Source organism: Heliconius melpomene, chromosome 3 (assembly GCF_056956725.1).
Source record: "Heliconius melpomene rosina isolate 202511_hmr_F chromosome 3, ASM5695672v1, whole genome shotgun sequence".
Classification (NCBI taxonomy): domain Eukaryota; kingdom Metazoa; phylum Arthropoda; class Insecta; order Lepidoptera; family Nymphalidae; genus Heliconius; species Heliconius melpomene.
In genome coordinates, this window is record NC_140391.1 from 4,996,154 (window position 1) to 5,017,158 (window position 21,005).

The 21,005-nt window shown below is 31.0% G+C and overlaps 2 protein-coding genes across 9 annotated transcripts in view; both read right to left on the reverse strand.

The window, feature by feature from the left end:
* Positions 1-1,526: 1,526 nt before the first annotated feature.
* On the reverse strand, positions 1,527-2,270 carry LOC146539929 (uncharacterized). Its single transcript, XM_085207801.1, has one exon. The coding sequence runs from the start codon at positions 2,234-2,236 to the stop codon at positions 1,550-1,552; it is 687 nt and encodes a 228-aa protein (XP_085063927.1). The 5' UTR covers positions 2,237-2,270; the 3' UTR covers positions 1,527-1,549.
* A 6,778-nt stretch (positions 2,271-9,048) lies between these two features.
* The window catches only part of how (protein held out wings), a 62,049-nt gene continuing 50,092 nt past the window's right edge, over positions 9,049-21,005 (reverse strand). Inside the window, exons 3-8 of one of the 8 annotated variants that reach the window (XR_014879447.1) lie at positions 20,059-20,175; positions 19,497-19,637; positions 18,486-18,606; positions 17,106-17,426; positions 14,122-16,223; positions 9,049-11,858 (exon numbers count right to left, since the gene is read on the reverse strand). Coding sequence is in view for 7 of the 8 variants with exons in the window: in XM_085207387.1 (XP_085063513.1) it covers positions 14,161-14,237; positions 17,106-17,426; positions 18,486-18,606; positions 19,497-19,637; positions 20,059-20,175 (777 nt within the window). In the remaining variant the exon portion in view is untranslated. Of the gene's footprint in view, positions 11,859-12,927; positions 16,224-17,105; positions 17,427-18,485; positions 18,607-19,496; positions 19,638-20,058; positions 20,176-21,005 lie in introns of those variants that run through there. The other 7 variants (XM_085207390.1, XM_085207387.1, XM_085207391.1 and 4 more) reach the window with 7 other exon arrangements.

Genomic DNA, 21,005 nt, shown 5'->3' on the forward strand with positions numbered 1-21,005 from the left:
TTACTGAGGAATGGGGAACATATAGAATCATTAATGGAAAATGAAACATACAAATATCTGGGGTATATTCAGTCAAAATTAACCCATCATAAAGAAGTCAAAGCAAATTTAACTAGACAGTTCAAGCATAGACTTAATTCTATACTTAAATCGAAACTTAATTCAAAAAATACTATAAAAGCGATTAATAGTTATGCAGTCCCCATTCTTACGTATTCATTTGGAATCATATCTTGGAACAAGACCGAATTAAAAAATCTGCAACGCATTATTAATACAACTTTGACTAAAAATCGTAAATATCACCCAAGGTCGTGTGTGCAGAGAATGACATTACAGCGGATTGATGGCGGCAGAGGGCTAATAGATATAGTAAACTTACACAACAAGCAGATAACAAACCTAAGAAAATATTTCCATTTTAAAAGTAACACATCCACATTTCATGAATCTATAGTAGAAAATGATTTGAAGCTCAGTACACTTAATCTTAAGGATAAGAATTTAGTAGAAAATGATCCAAACACAGAAAGACGCACTAAAATTCAGGAATGGGCCCGGAAATCTCTTCATGGAAGACATTTGAGCGAACTAAGTCAGAATTACGTCGACAAAACAGCGTCGAACGAATGGCTTAGACGCGGTGAACTCTTCCCTGAGACCGAAGGGTTCATGATGGCGATCCAAGACCAGGTGATAGAAACAAAAAACTACCAAAAATATATTATAAAAAAGTCCAATTTAAATACCGATATATGTAGACGATGCAATAGGGCTTCTGAAACGATACAACATATAACCGGTGCTTGTATGTCAATCGCTCAGACTGATTACAAACACCGGCACGATCAAGTTGCACATATAATTCATCAGAAATTAGCACTAAAATACAAACTGAGTTCTGCATTACCAGTACCATATTACAAATACACCCCAGAATGTGTATTGGAAAACGAATTTTATCGGTTATATTTTGATAGAGCTATATTGACTGATAAAACTGTACCATACAATAGACCGGACATCACATTCATAGATAAAATTAATAAAACTGCACAAATTATAGACATTGCAATACCGAATTCTCATAATTTACAAAACATTTTTCAGAAAAACTTACTAAATATGAAGAATTAAAAGACGAAATCATTAGAATGTGGAAATTGAAAAAAGTAACAATAGTACCAGTAGTTATTTCTAGCACAGGTGTCATTCCCAAAAATCTTCACCAATCCATTAAAACACTAGATTTGCCCCCATATACTTATGCCCTTCTACAAAAAGCAGCGATTTTAAATACGTGCAGGATTGTTAGGAAATTTTTAAGCATCACAAACAGTTAATCATTATTTATATGTATATATATATTTATATATTTGGCTTTCACTTGACTTAGGTCCGTGACTGTCAATATGCCGGTATTAACTTACCGAGACTACGAAGTAGAATAAAAATAATAATAATAATAATAAATCTTTATTTCGGACATCCATAATCCATATAAAATTTTGTTAGTATACATTTGCTTAATCTACGTTAGTAATTGATATTATTTATTATTTATAGTTTTGTTTGTATTAACATGGATATTCCAGTGCCTCCATAGCGGGCCTTCCATTTTACATGCCAATGTGCTGAAGAGAGTGTTAGTGCTGCTCGTGAATCTACCTATTACAGAAGCGACCCGCTTCCGAATGATTGCGTAAAAATCATCAACACCTGCCTCTGCAAACATCGTTGACGCACTACAATGACGAGGCCTCCCTAGCACCGCCCTCAGCACATTGTTGTACTGGACACGCAAGGCGTTGTAGCTTCGCCGAGTAAAGTTAGACCACAGGCTGCAAGTGTAAAAAGATTGGCAGTAGGCTCGAAATAGGGCTAACTTTACTTGTAACGTACAATGTGCGAATCTACGCGCTAACATGTTTCCTCTAACTGACAACGCCCTGCGCTCCCGCTCCATATCATTATCGTCAATCAGACGTTCGGTTACAATGTGGCCGAGGTATTTGTACTCAGGTACTTGCTTAAGCGGAACACCATTTAATTCGAAATTTGGCTTATAATTAGTATTTTTTATATTTCCTCTAAACAAAAGAAAGACGCTCTTTTTACTATTGTACCTGAGCCCATTCACCTCCGCCCATTCTTCACAAATTTTCAGTAATTTTTTAAGCCCACTGACTGACGGACTCAATAAAACCATATCATCTGCATAACTTATATTGTTCATGGAAATGCTATCGACTGAACACCCTACTCCAGCTCTGTTCAGTTTCTCAATTAGTGGGTCTATGTACAAATTAAATAGCCTAGGTGATGTAAGGTCCCCCTGTTTTACCCCACACTTCAATTTGTACGGGTCACTAAACGCATTATCCCACTTAACTATATTTGTCTGATTATTATACCAATATTTAAATAGGTCAATTAAGTGAGAATTTAGACTAGAGCGTGATTTCTCAACTATTTATCAACAGAAATAAAATTTCTACCACACAACGTGAAATTTCTATCATGCTTGAAGAACCACCTGGAAATCTATGTTACGGTTCATTATTTCTTATAGTTTAGCTGGACAGATCAGCAATTTTTGGATGTCAATGGAAAATGCTCATCATGCTGCACCTAAAACTGTATTAAGTTTACTTAAAATGCAACGCTTCTATAATTTACGGATCGCTGACAAACCATTAAGAATTATAGCTAGGTACTGATAATTTCAAAGTCCAATTTGTATTACAAAACTGTAAATCAAATTTCGTCTCGACATTCGTCTCGTCGTGGTCGTCCTCGAATGGCGACCACGTGTCGGCAAAAGAAGTACAGGTCGCCCTCCAATCAGGTGGACCGACGACCTCAAGAAGACAGCGGGAACCCGCTGGATTCAAAGGGCGCAGGACCGGACAGAGTGGGGAGGCCTATGTCCAGCAGGCATCCTTAAAAGGCATCAGCCTTTTAAGGTCCACACTTTATGCATCAGGATGGATGGAAAGGCATCATCCTTTTAAGGTCCACACTTTATGCATCAGGATGGATGGATGGAAATCAAATCTAACTAAAATTAGACATAGCTAAAAATATTTGTTTTAGAATTCCCCTTAATAATAAAAAGTAAGAATAAAAATCCCCTGTGTGAAAACTTTTGTCCTGTGCTGAAATATCTGACAGCGGCCGCTTGGGAAATTTTTCAAATTTTCATTGAAATTAAAGTAGGCGAACTGGGAAGACATTTATCACGTCTGGATATTACCATGGTTTAAATTAAATTTTATGTGAAGAACAAACGAGAACGTATATTGGCTATATATTGTAGTTAACTTTGAACGACGAATGAGTTTATTCTGTATTTACACATACATGCTTGAAAATTTACTTCAGTAAAAACCATTTTAATCAATTAGTTAAAAATTAAATGAATTGGTTTAAATATGTCACTCTGTTAAATTTTATTATTAATTAGTTTTAAATAATCATTATTTAATAATAATATTTAAAAGATTTATTAAATACTTTTTTGTTTGTCTTTTGACATTATAACTAGTGAAAGATGAAGTACTTAGAAATATTTAAACAACATAAAACGAGATAACCCATGTAAATATCTAAAATAATCTTATAAGAATTCTAAAAAGAAAAATAAAACTATAAAAACAGTAGATACATTTAAAATCTCTGACGTAGTGATACAATTTTTCTTATACCGCACCGCGTTCGCATTGAATTTGAGTGTGTAAAAGTAAGAGAGTGAGTGTCGGCGTGCAATAAGTCTAAGGGGAAGTAGTTTACGACCCCGCGCCCTCGACTTTGTTAGGTTAGTCCGGGTTGATTCTTTGATAACGCAGTACTGTGTTATATTTGAGATGAAGCTTTTTTATATGGAAAGTGGGACTTATTCCACGTGTAATGTCTTAACGTTATGATATTTTGTAAGTTCTTTAAAGTAACAATATTTTAAATAAATAGTACTAATAAAAAAATCAGCTTAATGCTGTATTCCGCACACAGCAAGGTAATCAGAGGGAACCTAGTGTTAAGATGCTTCGTTACCCATTTTCTGCTAAATTCTAGATGCTTTGCGTGTTAATATTTAATTTTCTGTGGTGGGAATCGAACCCACAACCATTGCCGTTTATAGTCACACCTGTCTGTCTGCGCCAAGATTGGTCTCATACATTTAAATTATTAGCTGCATCCTAATTTCTAAGTATACTATATAAATAAGAATGCACGACCGTCTTGAGACGTCCCCCCAAGCTTCGGTGCAATTTTACGACCGGTTGCCCCTAGCCATCTAGGACTCCCTTACGTCAGTCGTGCGTGCGTACAACAAAAACAATGCCGACATATTAAGTTTCCACCTCTGGTGACTTATTTTCGCCTGGATTCAACGATTATTTTGTAATAACGTGATTTTTTTTCTGTATATTTTTAAGAAAATATAGCTTTAGTCTTTTTTTCAAAGCTTTTTATTTTTAATCAATTTTATTAATTTTTCTTAAATATGATTTATTTTAATCCTATATATCTTATAAAACAAAGTCACTTTTTGTGTCTGTCTGAACTTTCTAACTCTTCTTCTTCTAAACCACCCAACGGATTTAAATGCGGTTTTCACCATTAGGTCGAGTATTTCTCAGGGAAGGTTTATATATAGTTTATTATTTGTACATTCTTATGTAAATTAACATAAATACGATAAATGTGTCTAAAGTCCTACCCGTTGAGACACTTTCGCGCATGCGCTGCTTTAATGGTAAGTACTACATGAAAATAATGTACTGGAATATTGTTCCTCTTAATAAGATCTAAAAAAAAGTCCGCGAGAGCATATTTTTATCTTTTAAGAATAACGTGTAGTGATCATATTTCTGTCTAAAAATAGTAATTTCAATATATTTTTTATTGTGAGGGATATTTTTCCATAATGGTATTAATCCTTATCCTTTAAAATACTTTATTAATTTTCTACGTTAAACGAAGATAAAATTTGCTTTTTAAACTATTTCGAAATTGCGAATAGTATTAGAGAAAAACGCATTTAATTGTTGACACATCCCGCCGTTGACACATCAGCTGTGCCGACTCAAGTTTTACTTATCCCTTACTCTCAGCATATAAATAAGTATATTAGTTACGTTGGCCATTTAATGTAAATCAAAACTTTCTTTTACTGTTTTTTCATTTTAATAAGTACTTTAGAAGTTGTTACAATATCAAAACATCCTTGCTGCGAAACGCGCCCCGCGACGTTTTGCTTATACAAGCGCGTCATGAGCAGTCATCGGTGGTTCAGTGGTAGAATGCTCGCCTGCCACGCGGGCGGCCCGGGTTCGATTCCCGGCCAATGCATTCTATTTAATTTTCCTAACAGGCAGCCACGTAGTGCTTGCTTTTCATCAGGGACAGAATACCCTCTTCAGCATTAACCACAAGCTCGAACAAAAAACCCGCCTGCCTTTATAGCAACGAAGATTTAGATGCGTTTGCACGTATTGGATAATTGGAGTTGAATGTATTATTTCAGCGCGATATATTTGGTTTCATATTTTTTGTAGTGTAGGGGTAGGCTTTTGTTTATAATTTCTTCCGTTTAAAAATAGTCATTTAACTATCTAAAAATAGTCATTTAAAAATATTTTAATAGAACTACTAAAAAATCCTTGCTGTGTAAAACATTTGGAAAATCCTTATTGAAACTACGAAAATGCGGGTTGCATTAGGGTTTAATTAATTTTCACATTATCTTAAGTGCTTTGCAAACATACATTATATGAATAATCCAGTAGTAAAAGCGGGCGAAGCCGCAAGGGGGTCGCTAGTTTTATATAAAAATAGAATATAAATGCTTGTAGTAAATTAATAAGTATAATAGAGTAGTAGTTTGCCACATTTTTATATCATTTCATAAGTACTTTCATAAATATCTAATAACATTCGGTACCACCTATAACAATATAAGAACAGGCGAAGTACCGTATAAAATTTTCCAACTAAGTAGTAAAGAAGGAATGCCACGTGGGCGTTTTATGTCACAACTAAAAACTGATTTACAGCCTAAGTTATTTTGAGATTCTTGCGAAACAAGAATCCCACGTATCTTAAGGTTATCTGCATAAAATCTTTACTAAATACGCCTAAATACGTATACCCATTCATCATTTAGGGTTTATGGGTTCCGTGACGAAGATTTATTATGCGACGGCCTATAAACGATAAAAATATCGAGTCAATTATGCATCATTTATTGGAGCTCCTGCATATAAATCAAAGTAATAATAACGTCTCTACGTTTTATAATGAGAGGGCGGTAGGCCGACGTGGACGTGACTAGCGACACTAGACAGTGATGTGGATAATCTAAGCTAGAAAGGATATTTATTATAGATATCTATATCTAGCATTTATGTAAATATAACTAACAATTCTCGAGACTCTAACGTGCCGTGTGGTGTAATTCAACGCCGCGTTTTGACACGTTACGAACGAGGACATCAAAATATTAAATATTTCGTGGGAATCGAACCCATAACCCATAACAGTCGAGCACTAGTGTCTGTGCTATGACGGCCATAGAAGTCACATGTTTAGATATATGTATTTTACTTTCCTATAATTGTAATTGTCTAAAATACTTGAACGGCTTATCCAAAAGACATCAAAATAAATATTGTAAAAAATTGTAAAACTCAGTTATACAATAAATTTATGTATAACTAAGTTTCAAAATTCTACTGTGCACGAACGTTCCGACAATGTTTGTAGGGTAGCAAAGCATGGACAAATGTGGAACTCAAATACCCAGCTGGTCATTCCCACGTGCCTCCGGGCTCTGGCGATGGCGAATTTAAAATTCCATTTTCCGCTATTTCCATTTGTGAAAAGTTCAAATTGCTGTTAAATTCATCCATTGCCTACTGTCGCTTGTACGAAAAAGAAATATTCCGGTTTCACTGTTAAAGTTAGAAAGCTTTAGTTTGATAGTAAAGGGATGCAAGTTTAAGTAATTTTATTATTGTTTGTTATTTTTTTTTCAGTAAAATTACTCTCTAAGTTGGCAAATCCCTTTAGACTACTGAAAGTACTGACATTTTGAACTCTGACTTTTTTTAAAAGTGCTTATTAAATAAAAATATATGTTTATCATATTATACTGTGTGACAAGTATAAATACGTAATTATATTTTTTAAAATTATCTTTTGTTCTGTCTAAGATACCTATTGGTTAGGTCGTTATACCTACTTAATTCAAATCTAGAAATTTTAAAAATATTAATTATATAATAAAAAAACATTTTAATAATAATAATAAAAAAAAATTGTTTATTATATTATTAATATTTTTAAAATTACTTTACTATCTTTTTACATTTATTCTTGCAGTAAAGTAAATTTGTGTAAGCATTTTTAAACTTAAAACAATGGATTCAAAGATCATGTACCTAATAATTACACGTTGTAATGAAAATTTATGAGCACATTCTCTTACATTATTGTTAAATATGTACCTTTATTAATTCCAATTTTATCATTTAATGACATTTTTTTTCAACTTCACACTGTTGAGTTGTGGAACTCAACGCCGCGCTTTATCACGACACCAGGGCAAAAAAATGATTAAGTAAATTAAATATTTCATTTCTTCGAGTGGGAATCAAACGCCCAACCTGTAGCGTTTACAGTCAAACACTTGTGCCACTGTGCCATAACTGGCTTGTGATCTCTATATATTCTTTAGGAAAGAATCTATAAGCTGTGCGTATACGTGGGCAGGTCAATGTTTTTTCAATTTTTTTTATTCTCATCCCAATTTGTATCTTATATTTTATTTCCGAGAATAGCATATTTTACACCGGTAGTTTTTAAAAATTCCTGAAAAGCGTCATCTATTAATGGTGCTATGTACTCATATTATGACTGTAGAACTAATTTAGTTCTTTGAAAAACTACAAGATGTCACTACATTTTAGTCTGGTGTCGAAAAAAATGCTACGTTTACTCACCACGAATCTGCGTTGCTCTCTGACTTGCTTATAGAAATAAATTTCATATACAATATGTCAGAAAAAATAATAATAAAACAGTGAAAAAAATAGATATTGTACGAAAAATCCGAATTTACATAACAATAAAAATATTAGGAACTGTATCTAATCTCTTTCTTCGTCTTTGGAAAAATTTTTGAAACTTTTTTTATTTAATTCATGTTTATGTTAAGTTCTCTATGTAAATATTTACATTCTACTTTAATATCCATGTGAGATCTTTGTTTCTGAAAGCCTACCAGTTCCTATCTCTGTGTTACCAATTTATGATAATAGATGGCATTGTATAAAAAAATATAGGAGTTTTTAAGATTTCTTATATTTTTTTATTATAATAGAAAGACATTTGAAAATATTATTGCACAATAACAATGTGTCAGGTTGTGAGTTCGATTCTCACTCGAGGAAATTAAACATTTCATATTTTCATTTCTTCGCTCTGGTGTGTTGCAAAGCGTTGAGATAGCTCTATGCTTCCAGAACTCGACGGTGGAGACCACTGTCGACCTCTGCCTACCATGTTACATGCGGTATAAAAGTTCGCTCAGTTAAAAAAATATTGTTATGTTTTTGGACTTATTATTATTATTTACTTATTTTTGATTATCCATCCAAATATATTCAAATTATTAAGATTTTAGGACTCACAAGTAAGCTATGTCGAAGAAATCCTACATGAAATTCTTCACATCTTTAATTACACATAGCATTTTAATTACCCAAATAACTCAAATGCCTAACAGTTACTTCTATTGCCATTCAATGTGACTAGATAGATTAGAAGATATAGTAAGGAACTTTAATAAACGGCAAAGCGAGGAATTGAGTTCAGCTACTCAATATGCAATGCCTCCACAATACGGCGTAAGGTGGGGGTGGGAAGTGTCTTAATGGGAACGGACACTCCGTTCCCATTAAGACACTTACTCTGTCTGCCCTGCTATGTGCGGGATTTAGCGTGAATCTAAAAAAATAGAACGAATAAAAGAAAAAAAAGTACAATTTTTCCAAATAATATATTTACTAATATTAAATCAATCTTAAACACACATCAAAACAGACATAAGTAATATGCACAATCTCACTTAACTAAGTTATAAAGTGTATATACTCTACCTATTTTGTTTTTGGAAAACAATTTTATGAATTTATTCTCCTTTATAATACTTCATTGAAAAATTATAGTATATAAATATTTACACGTTTTATTTTAAGGCACTTCTGTGATTTGCCGTAGGTTTAATAAGTACAAATATAATATTAAAAAAAAAAAACGAAAGTCCGTCTGATGATGGCACAGAAATGTTTCTAAAAACAATATAAATATTGTATAAGAAACATTATAAATAACTATTTTTAACAGACCTTCAAAAAAATTTTGTACGTTATTATATTTAAATCTATTATTGATACTATAATATATATAGATTTTGTGTTGAATTCATTCATTATGGCATCTATTTTAAATGCTATTTTTGTACGAAAGTATGCCACAGCAGTTTTTTTTACTTCATTAATTGGACAAAGATAAGTAAATTTGTTTACAGCACCATTCTATGGAGTTTGCATGAAAATTAAATCATTTGAACATAGATAATTTACAAACTTGTTTTTACAGATAAAATTAACAATTACGTTTTAAATAGTTTAAAAGAAAAATCATATAAATAGATAAAATTATTATTATACCTATTTAATTTTGGAACTATTATCATGTGGCTTTTATAATTTTTGGCGTACAAAATATATTTTGTTAATAAAATTGAAAAGTTAACACAGAAATAAAATTATATGATATTTCAGTTGTCTGTAGCGAGAGACCAACTCATTAAGTACTTATATAATGAAGTAATCATGGACGGAGTGTGTTAACAACTTCAAAGATTAATAAAACTTAATGAAAAAGCAAAATTATTCTGAATTTACGTGAGATTTCCATATTACAATATTTTTGTATATTTTATATAGAATTAACCAAAATGAATGAAATTGTTAAACAAAACTACACGAAGATATATTTACGCTTATTTCTAAATAAAATAATGTATTATCATACATTTCCGTTTCCAAAGTAACATGATTATATTTTCTTTTATAATATATCGTTAATCTCAACATCAGATCTTAAACTCAAATACGATCGAAAATAGTTGAGAATTCTCTATAAAATATAGATTTGTAATAACTTCTATTGCACTAGCTTTAATATAGAATAAGTATTACTGAAACATTGTAAATTATTGCTTTAACAAATCTAAGATAGCTATATACATAACAATTAACTACGTCAAAATATTTGCCGCAAATTTAAAATTTCGAGATTTAGTTATTTTATATTGTTAAAAATTGTGAAAATAAAATATGATCTGTTCATCATTTTACTAGAGATTCTTGCGGGAGATTGCAACGAATACTTAAAACTATAAAATATCCATTTCAAAACTATTCAAAATTACAATTACATATAATAATGAGGGCTAATATAAAGCGCCTTATAGCAAAACTGATGAGTTTGATCTGTTAGTAAATTATAAACTATACATAAAATAACTAAATAATTACAACAATTTATCTAAATTAAGTAATTATATAATTGAAAAGATGAAACAGTAAAAAATTGTAAAAATAAAAAAAGATATTTATGTAAATATGTTTACAAGCGAAATATTAGCCCTCCAAGCTGAAATTAATATTTAAAAAAGTAATATAAACATTAACATTAGCATAGTTAACAATAATTTAATCTCTTCTAACTTTATTATTATATAGAATAATCAATGTAACAGATTTATAGAACCACAAAAATGAAAACATTGTACGAATAAGGCACTTACGGTGCATAATATTTCATTTGTTATTTATATATATATAAATATTAAGCACTACATATTGTAAAATATTTATAAATGTAACACGAAAAATATTGATTCATTTACTCATCAACTGTTTTACTCTGGAAGGAAGACATCATTAAATTTTGATCAATAAAAGCGCTTTCAAAAATTTTTATGATAACGATTTTATATTATTCTTTGGTTTTTAGTTTGAAGGTATTGCCAAACTACATACATATATGAGTCAATAAGTAAATGAAATTTAACACATTAGACTACAATTTCATCAGTCCAATACTGTGTTTTTATATAATTTTGGAAAAATAAGATTCCTGATACTTACACCTGCGTTACCGCTATCCTGCCTCATTTGCTTAGTGGAGTGACGATAGCTTCATGTCTCCAGATTTCAAATATTTATGTAATTTGTACTATACTTAAAAAATATCTTTTACTTTATGTAAAAATAAAATTATATAAATAACATGCATCCAAAGAGCAAAAAAATATAATTCTTCAATTCGTCGCTCACTACATATAAGTTATTGATTTAAATTTGTAAACTTGATTTTTTTTAACTAGCAACATAAAATTCAACGGCGCCAAATTTGATTTAGATAAAAAAATATATTTCGAGATAATAATCTAGAGCTAATAAATAATTAGGGAGGGGTAACCTAGCAACACTCGTGCTCCATCAACAACACGTTCAAGCGACAACAGTACAAAGTTACAATACAGTAAATATAGTCGATGGCGTGTGCCAAAAAAATATGTTAATAGAGTTCATATTGTTATAAACATAACAGGCATATAATGTTAATAGTTAGACTATTAAAATACATATTACATGTTATCGTGAAAGGCCCAATATAGCTACATGGTGGACGATGTTCCGGTGAATATGTTACGGCGACCTAGGGTCCGAGGCGGGCACCGCTTCTTCTGTTAGTGCTTCGACGCCATTAGCACTCACCTAGCCGAGTTATCAAGAAGAGAGAAAAACAGAATGTTAGTATATCAAAATGTCATGGTCCGACTACACGTAGCCTCAATCGCGAGATCGAACGCTTCAACGCCTTTACGCTGCTCGCGCCGCGTTCTCAAGTGTTAGAACATTCTAATAAAGAAACATATACAAAATAAATATATTTATATGATTTTAAGCCAAGACTTTTTTCGACGGGTATGAAACAATTAAAACCACGGATCAAAAATTCAAAGGGACAGTAAAAAATTAATCATATGAAACCATGTATGGGAACCGGCAACACATGCAGCTAATAAAAGCGATCAAACTGGATCTCGGATCGATGTCTATGGTGTACGGATTCAAATAAAAAAAAATATATAAAATTAATTAAAATAATATCGAGGGAGGCTATCAGGCATTCGTGCCGCGACATTAGATTTTTGCTATGGTCCTGTTAATAAATTATACAACGTATACTTAAATTAGTTTACTTAGTTAATGGTTGAAAATGTTAAATTAATTTAGTATGATAATGATAATCTACTATAGGATTAAATGCCCAATAGTTCCCAGAGAGCAGTGCCTGAAGCACTGTAGGCGGAGACTTCAGACACTGCCCAAACAAACAAGCATAGGTATAATAAATTTATCACTTATATATAACCATAGCACCCCAATGCAAGTATGTAAGTTATTCAACACATTGCAGTAATTCAATTATTATATATATTTTATATGGCAGCATTCATTTTTAAGTTGTTAATAATCTGTGATCGACAATGTTTTACATATTTGCATGTTAGTGACTCATATAATATAAATAAATAGTTGCTAATAAATCTGTAGTGACAGTAGCAGTTATGACAGTGCATTTCGTAAATATTATATATGTCAATATTCGGGAACTTGGCCTTGTGGAGTTGCAGGTTAGTCGTGTGAGGCTACACTTGTCCAGAACGACGTCACGTCATCAACTTTATTAACTTTTTTGTTTTTGCTCATATCAATATTAAATCTTATTATATTTACCCAATACGCGAACCTATTCCAGCTAATAAATAAAAAACTCCTATTGAAAATTTCAGACAATTTATTTTATTTAGGTATACCTTCTGAAAATGCATTTAATATTTACATTCAACAATCGAAATCATATTTTACACAAACATCATCATTTTACATAACTATCTTCATAATATTATGGATAGCGTTCAGATTCAAGGTTCATATAAAGCGTGAAAATACGTAATCGGCATCTGAGTGCCTTTAAAATCCACAAGGACACAAGTGCAAAAATCTTACGATAAAAAACTTTCAAATAAGAAAGTAAATATAATAATACCTAAGGCAAAATAGAATCAACTAGCTTAAAAATTTCATATAAAAAACCTTATATTGACTAAAAATCTTGTGATGAATAAATTGTTAAGTCAAAGAGTGGGGCATTTTGATTAATACTGGAGCGATGGCACAAATTCTGAAAATGCACATCCCTTTGACTAATACTGGGCGAAAATGAGGAAAGAAGGATCTCACAACCCGAATCTAGCACCAGCAGAGACGTCGTAACAACGGGAACCGCTAAATAATAATAAAGGTACTGAATTATAATAAAACGAGGTATCTAGTTTAAAGTTATTATTCCAATCCTCCTTTCCTTTCACACTAAACAATACTTGAAAAATTGTTCATATAGAGAAGGCTTACGTGACTCTTAGAACATGTTGCGATAAATAACTGAAGCATTTATAGAAATGAACAATTTGGTAACACTATCTAAATTGAAAATATTATAAAATATAAAACCGTAATGCCTCGCATCACAACATCTAACAGGTTTAAAAATCTATAAAAAAAAAAAAGAAAAAATCACAGTTTAAATTATGCAGTGTCACTTCAGATCCGGTACGAAGTAGTGATGGGCACATTTCCTCATAACATTCGAAAACATAACTAATAAGTACATAGAAAAGGACACAGAGAGACGAATAAGCACTCATTCACGCATTCTTACAAACGAATGTGATTGCTACGTTTTTTAAGGTTGTAAAACGAACAACTACCGTTAGTTTCCGTTGATGAGATTCAATTTTAAGACAATTGTTCGTTTTACTGACAGCGACAGCTTTCATCGTAATATTGGAAAAAAATATAGTAATAACACTATTAAAATATTATGCTTATAAAATTGTGTAATAGAAAATACGATGAAATCTGTTTGTTTATAGCAAGCACATTCATGAAAGGGCGTGCACGCGCATCTCACCTTGGACAAAATGGCGGCGTGAGAGCGTTTTGGCGGGAATTAAGGCGCTGGTAAGGCAGTGCGCTGGTAAGGGTGCTCCCTCACCTGCGTCAGCCGACTCGCCCTCCGCACCATACCTAGCGGCATACCACATTGATTATCTGTGTTTGGACCCAATATTATATTTTTGGCTGATTCTTCACATTTTTTTAAAATAAAAGTAATTGTATAATTTTGTATTTTAATCTGTAAGTCATATATTTTTTTTATTTTAAAATTTTTTATTTGTAAATCTGAAAAGTCAGCCTCCAATAATTTGTGGTCACCAAACCAAAACTCCGATATTTCCAAAACAGTAAGAATCTTATTATGTTCACTTTTTTGGAATGACATTAAAATCTAAAGTATTGTCAAAGTACAATTAACATTTCTATAAAATCCATGGAGTCGATACAAAACTATGTGCTGAAAAGAAATTTAATCTCATTAATTAACTCATGCTTATAAATATTTTTAAGCTGTAGTTTTACAATACTGCCAAGTTTAACTTTTGGCAGTTTTACTAAATTTGTATTATGCTTACCTACGCCTATATTTTATCTATAACATATATTATTGCTTTGGAAAAGTAAAACAAAAATCTCAGGGGATCTTACCCGATCAAGGTACAGGTGAGAGATGGCTTAAACATAATAAATAATCTGACTCGACAACATAAACTGCAAATAAATGAATAACCTATACTCATAAATACGGTCGTTTTATATATTTTTCATAAAGCTCACTCATTTCTAAACTAGCTAAAAAATCTTTAAAAGATAAAAATTATACTTAAAACTATGGTATGTTTATAAATAATAATAATGTATAAAATATGGCTAATAATTTAATAAAATACGACATCGTTATAATAATAATAACAATCAATTCGCCATTTTACAAATGTTGCTATATTATTATAAAATGGGAATTTTAAATCATCAATCTAAAATGTTTGTTCATAGAAAATTTAGTTGTCAGTTTTGTTAATAATTAAAATATTACGTTTGTGTTTGTTTGTAATAATATAATTTCAATTAAATTTGTATTTGGTCCCTTTTGCTTGTAATCACTGAATCATTTGTTTATTTTATCGCCATTCAGAGATTTTGGTAGTTAATTAAAAAAAAAATGTTAATCACATTCGGAAAAAACTAAGTTTCGAAGTTTGACATGCATGAGTCTATCCAAAAAAGTTAAAGATTAAAGTGTACATCTTGTTAATAGATTAGTTATATTACAAGCGAGGGTTATCACAAAAACTATACTGAATGAATTGAAACTTGTGTGCAACTAGAAATTAAAATATGCATAATAAATATATTAAATGTATATCTTTGTATATAGAGTCGGTAACTTAAACAGCTCTAGTGGCAGTTTCGATAATGTAAAACTACAATAACAGTTTTTGTTCGAAATCACTGCCTTTAGATGTTTCATACGAAAATGTAATTTAAATAAATAGTTATTCTCTTTATATTACTTTATGTAAATAATTTATTTATATATCTATATAATAAATAAAAATATTATTCTTTGATTGTTCAGATATAAAATATACTCTCGTTTGACTGTACAAAACGTTAAAGAAAACAAAGTTGGTTTAAAATTAAAAACATAACGTAGGTACAATACGCAAGTAACTAAGCTAAATCGACCTTAATTTAAACTTAATCTACGTTGTTAATGGCTCCTATGACTTCAGAAGTGATCATTAAAGACAAATTGTCAAGGACGGTAATCCGTGTCTAAACAACCTTCGAACAGACTTAGCGTTTCAAATACAAAAAGGTATATTTAATAAATAATGCCATTTTTATATCTTTTTTTCATAATTTTAAAAATCTTAAAACATAATTATTCCTAATAATTATTCCTAATAATTATTAAATACACCTTTTTGCTAGTTGTCTGTGATATATTATTTATCTGTGATGTATTACTGGTCTGTAATAAGGGGGGTAAGGTATTTGACAGCTTCTAATAATGATGCGATGGCCGAAACGATGTAGTTGAACTGTCGTATCTTATTGCGGTCGGCAATTGTGGCCAATGTCAAAAGCCAGCGAGTAGATATCTCGACGCTGCAACCCCATTAAAAAATTTAAAATACAATTTTAACTTGTTATTCATTTTTATTAGTCTGTTAGTTTATTCAAATATGTCGATGTTATATGGTACATTGTTGTTTTAAATATCTCGTTTTTTTTTAATTGGTCTAAAAGAGAGCTTAAATATTATTATATTCTTTATTTCATTAATTTATAAATATTTTCTTTTCTGAATGCTAATAATGTTAATTATATTTTTTCTTCAAATTTAGCTCAGTACTGACAGTGCTTTAAATTAACACAGTGGTTTTTTCAAGAACAGCTCATATTTAAACAACACGTACCGTATTTTATATGTAGCCCGTAACTAATTTTTATTTCAGCTAAGAATCTAATAATAAGAGTATTCTGGTATATATTTAATGGGGTAACATTGTAAGTAGAGGTTAAAGGCAAGAAAAGCCAAATTCTGTATAAAACAATAAGCATGCTTAGAAACTGAATAATTTTTATCAAATAAACTCAAAAACGTGCGGTTAGTTCACTTACGATAACAAAAATTAAATCTCATATTGAAATTTCTCTAATATTAACCTAATTATAACGATATTGACTACATTTGAGTCTACTGGACGTTTTGTATGCAAAAACCCGATACCTTTTAGCGTTAGTATATCAATATAATTGATAACATCTATTTTGAAATTGTTAACTAATTATATATTTTTCCAATAAATTAATTTACTTCAACTACATATAATTAAAAAATACGATTGAAAAAATATATATAACCAATACAATTGCATAAATATTTTCCTTTAAAAATATTATTTATACATTAAAAAAATCTTGGCTATCGGTACCTAAAGTATAGATGTTATCAAATACTATAAAATCAACGGGCGAATAACCCACCCGTATGGTCAGCAGCCGCGTACTCAGCAGTCAACAGTGGGTTTGCCAGCGCAGCGTAGTTGGCATATTCAGCATATGGAGAATATATAAGTTGATGTGCTGGTTCCCCTGGAGACATCAATCCTGCAGCAGCTCCATTACCATTAATAAGCCCGGCTTGAGCCCCACTCGCTTGTATACGTGGGGATAGAATCAAGGGAGCTCCCAAAGGCGCGGAAGTACGTAAGACACTCCCGACACCGGTAACTCCTGCAGTTGGTGCCAACAGTCGCTGGGTCTCAGCTGCAACGCGACGCCACTCTTCGTCCGCTGTGGAGTCACCTTTATTATCAATGGTTATATTATCATACTAGCCTTTCCCAGATTATGTTTTTGATTGGATTTTAAAGTTTGTTTGTTATTTTAAGTTTACATAGCACATTGATGGTTTTGAGGGCATACTAATAATTTGGTTGGACTGATTCAGATGAAATTTCCTTAAATTTACAATTTAATGTGAATAAATTAATTTTATTTCAGCATTTAATTTAATAGAGAAACAGAATAGGGATATATTTTCAAAATTTTACTTTACACAAAAAATATAAATTAAAATCAAAATTAAAACGAAATATTATGGTGTTGGTCGCAATGAAGTCACCCATGTTAATAGTTAACGACCGTAGCATGCCACAAATCAATTAAGTTAGTCATCTCAAGTTAGATGACTCATGTTTGCGGACAAAAGACAGAAATGATCGTTAAATAACAAACACATGAAATAATTCGAAGGTGTGAGAGACATGATTATATACATTACATATAATAGATTGATGATGATTGATTTCAATCTCATTTAAATATTAAAAAATATCTCCATCCCAATAAGAATCATTAAAAAAATTATTAATTACACATTGCATAACAAAAAAACTTTTTTATTATTTTTCCATCTTCACGCTGTATCCCGCACTATAGCATTGTAGGCAGAGAGAACTTGGGAGCCTAGTGTTAAGAAACTCCATTTCCATTAAAGATTCAATATTAGTTAGAAAAATATAAATATATACACTATTACATCAGACAAAACCCCATTTCTGATCAAAAAGGTTACACACAAATGAAAAACTAGTAAAATTTGAAAATGGTTAGAAGATAAACAAAGAAAACGTGTTCAGTGTTGCTTTATAAAGTTAAATATATAAGAAAATATTAAAAATCTTCCAACTCTTTATATATAAATAAACAGACATATTTATAAAAAAGAAGAAGAAAGACCAAATGGTTGCTTCTGAGATCAACTTCAATGGCATACCGCTTTTTCCATTCCTTTTCCACTTATAAAATATAATTACTTAATTGTATGTTAGTGTTAGTGACAAAACATGAATGCGACCATACTTATTAGGCACTGACCGTTGACGGGCACGACGGCTTTCGTGCTAGAGTCGCGATAGGTGCCGTTTATAATGGCGAGTTCCATAAGCTGACGCTTCTTCAGTTCGTCTTCCCCATCTGCTTGCTGTGAAGACAAAATACAATTGTTGGTAAAATATGAACTAAATTAACAAAGACAGCTTCGCGCACAGCAGATTTCTGCTGAAATCTGAATGCATTGGTTGTTAAATAAATAAATTTCCAGCCAACTAACAAGAATTTTGATTTACACTAACAATTTTAATTACTATATTTTTTCCTCTCTTCTAGTGTTCAGACACTATTTGTTATTTAATTCCAGATTTCGGAATTAAATAATTGTTATATAAACCTATTCAATTGTACACTATGGTTTATTTCAATATTACAAGAGATAAAAGAAACATTTACTTCTAAATAACAAATCGCAGTTATAATTTAAACGATTAAACAGTTCTGTCTAAAAAATATTTATGTCGGTAAATTATTTAATTGTTGACCTGAATGCTTATAATTTGTATTCTTTTCTCTATGATATATTCGTGAAGCTTGTTTAAAAATATTAGTCGGGTATTTCAAAACATAAGTTTCCCAGATCAAAGATGTTTCAAACTGAGATCATTCTTTTGTATGTTGCCTCTAGATACTTATTATATAAGTGCTAAAAACTAGTAACATATTAATTTAAAATCTTTTTTATTGTTTACTAAATAATTTAGAATAAGAACCATACATTGTATACAAAATAACCAAAGATTTTCTTAAAACCATGTTTCAAACATTGCCAAAAGTTTAATAATAAACTAGACGCCAACGAGGCGCAGTTGTGATATGTCTGACTGACTGTGATGACTTTTGTTTTAGCTTATAAGATGAGTATACCTAATTTTTACCAACGTTGCTTAAGGCGCAGTAGGAGAACAGCGTGTTTCAAAATTGAGTTCTTCCTATCTTAAAAATATGGAAAAGGCAGGAATATTGAAATTGGAAACTTACGGGCACCAGCAAACGTTTTACTTCTTCAACAGCTCTAGCGAGCTTTAGCTTTGCTCGGTTGTCTGTATCTTCTACTGTGAGCAGTACATGCAAGTCGTCAGCCAGATGCTCCCAATTTGGCTTACCCCTGTTCGCATCCTCCTGGAATATACCCAAGCAATAAATCACTGGACACGTAATACTTAGGAGAAGCTTTATCCCAATTTATATGAACAACTATTGGGATAGAAAAAGGAAGACCAGTGCCAAGAATGTCTACAGTCTAGAATACGCTCGTAAATGTGAAATACTTATGAAAATTAAAAGTAAAATACAACTTAAAATTAGATTTAGTTATAAAATATATTACTTAAGTTTTACAAATTCTTCACATTCACACAAGGATGTATAGTAATTTTCATGGAATTAGTTGACGCACGATTCATAAGAATTGTCTTAGAAAGAGTATTATATAAAGTAAACCTGATTTATTTTCCACGAAGAGCTGCATGAAACAAATAACAAAAAGCTCAATCTATAGTTATTTAATTCTTCTAATAACGATATAATATACAAAATTTACCTTTTTCTTGTCTCTCATTGACCCTTTGCCTCTGACCATAATTTTGCATCCGGTTTCCTGTTCCAACTGCTTAGCAGTCATACCTCTGGGTCCTAAAATTCGTCCCACGAAGTTGAACTGTAAAATAAGTAAAATATTATTTTAGTATGGAATATTATTATAATAATTCAAAACAAGCTTAGTTCAAAATGTACAAACAAGTGCTTTAAGAGCTCCAATATATATTAATAATATTGTTTAATGTTTTTGTATGGATTTCATACCAATTTCGGAGTAATAAAGAAGGATGTAAAATGTAAATACGATTTACAACGAACACAAAACGTAAAATCTGGAAATTTCACTGCAATACAATTACCAAAAATTCTAACAACATTTTATAGCTCTATCGCATGTAGGTACGTTGAACGGGAATCATTCTACGTACAAAGTGAGAAATGAAATGATTGGAAGAACGCCAACTAAAATATTAACAGTAAATCATAACAACTATTTTCTTTTATACTCTTAGACGAGCTTATATCGCTTGAATAAAAACTAATTTCGTTTTAATAAATGATGCATGAAATTTTACCTACACATTTGTCTCGCATGTCCATTTTAATTATTAATGTCATAGAGATTTACTGATGTTAAAATAAAAACTAAATTATATCAGTTTCAAATATGTTGATATAATATGTAAATTAATCCATAAAGAAATACGATTCTTATATGAATTTAGGAAGAAATATGAGACGTGGTAACGACAGAACAATACATTTCGGTGTTTCGTCTAAAATTCTATATAGTTGTTTTTCGTCTCAGTCCAGCTACTTTCGTCCATGGCAGGAACACTACAATTGTTTTTATAGTATTACTTAAAACAATGTTTATTTACTTTAGCATTCATAGCCTTTTACAATTTATTTCAAAGGTACCTATAGACAGAGGCCAGTCGTGGCTCG

Excerpts from the sequence above, each read along its gene's own strand:
- LOC146539929 (XM_085207801.1), bottom strand. The coding sequence starts at position 2,236 with ATGAACAATATAAGTTATGCAGATGATATGGTTTTATTGAGTCCGTCA.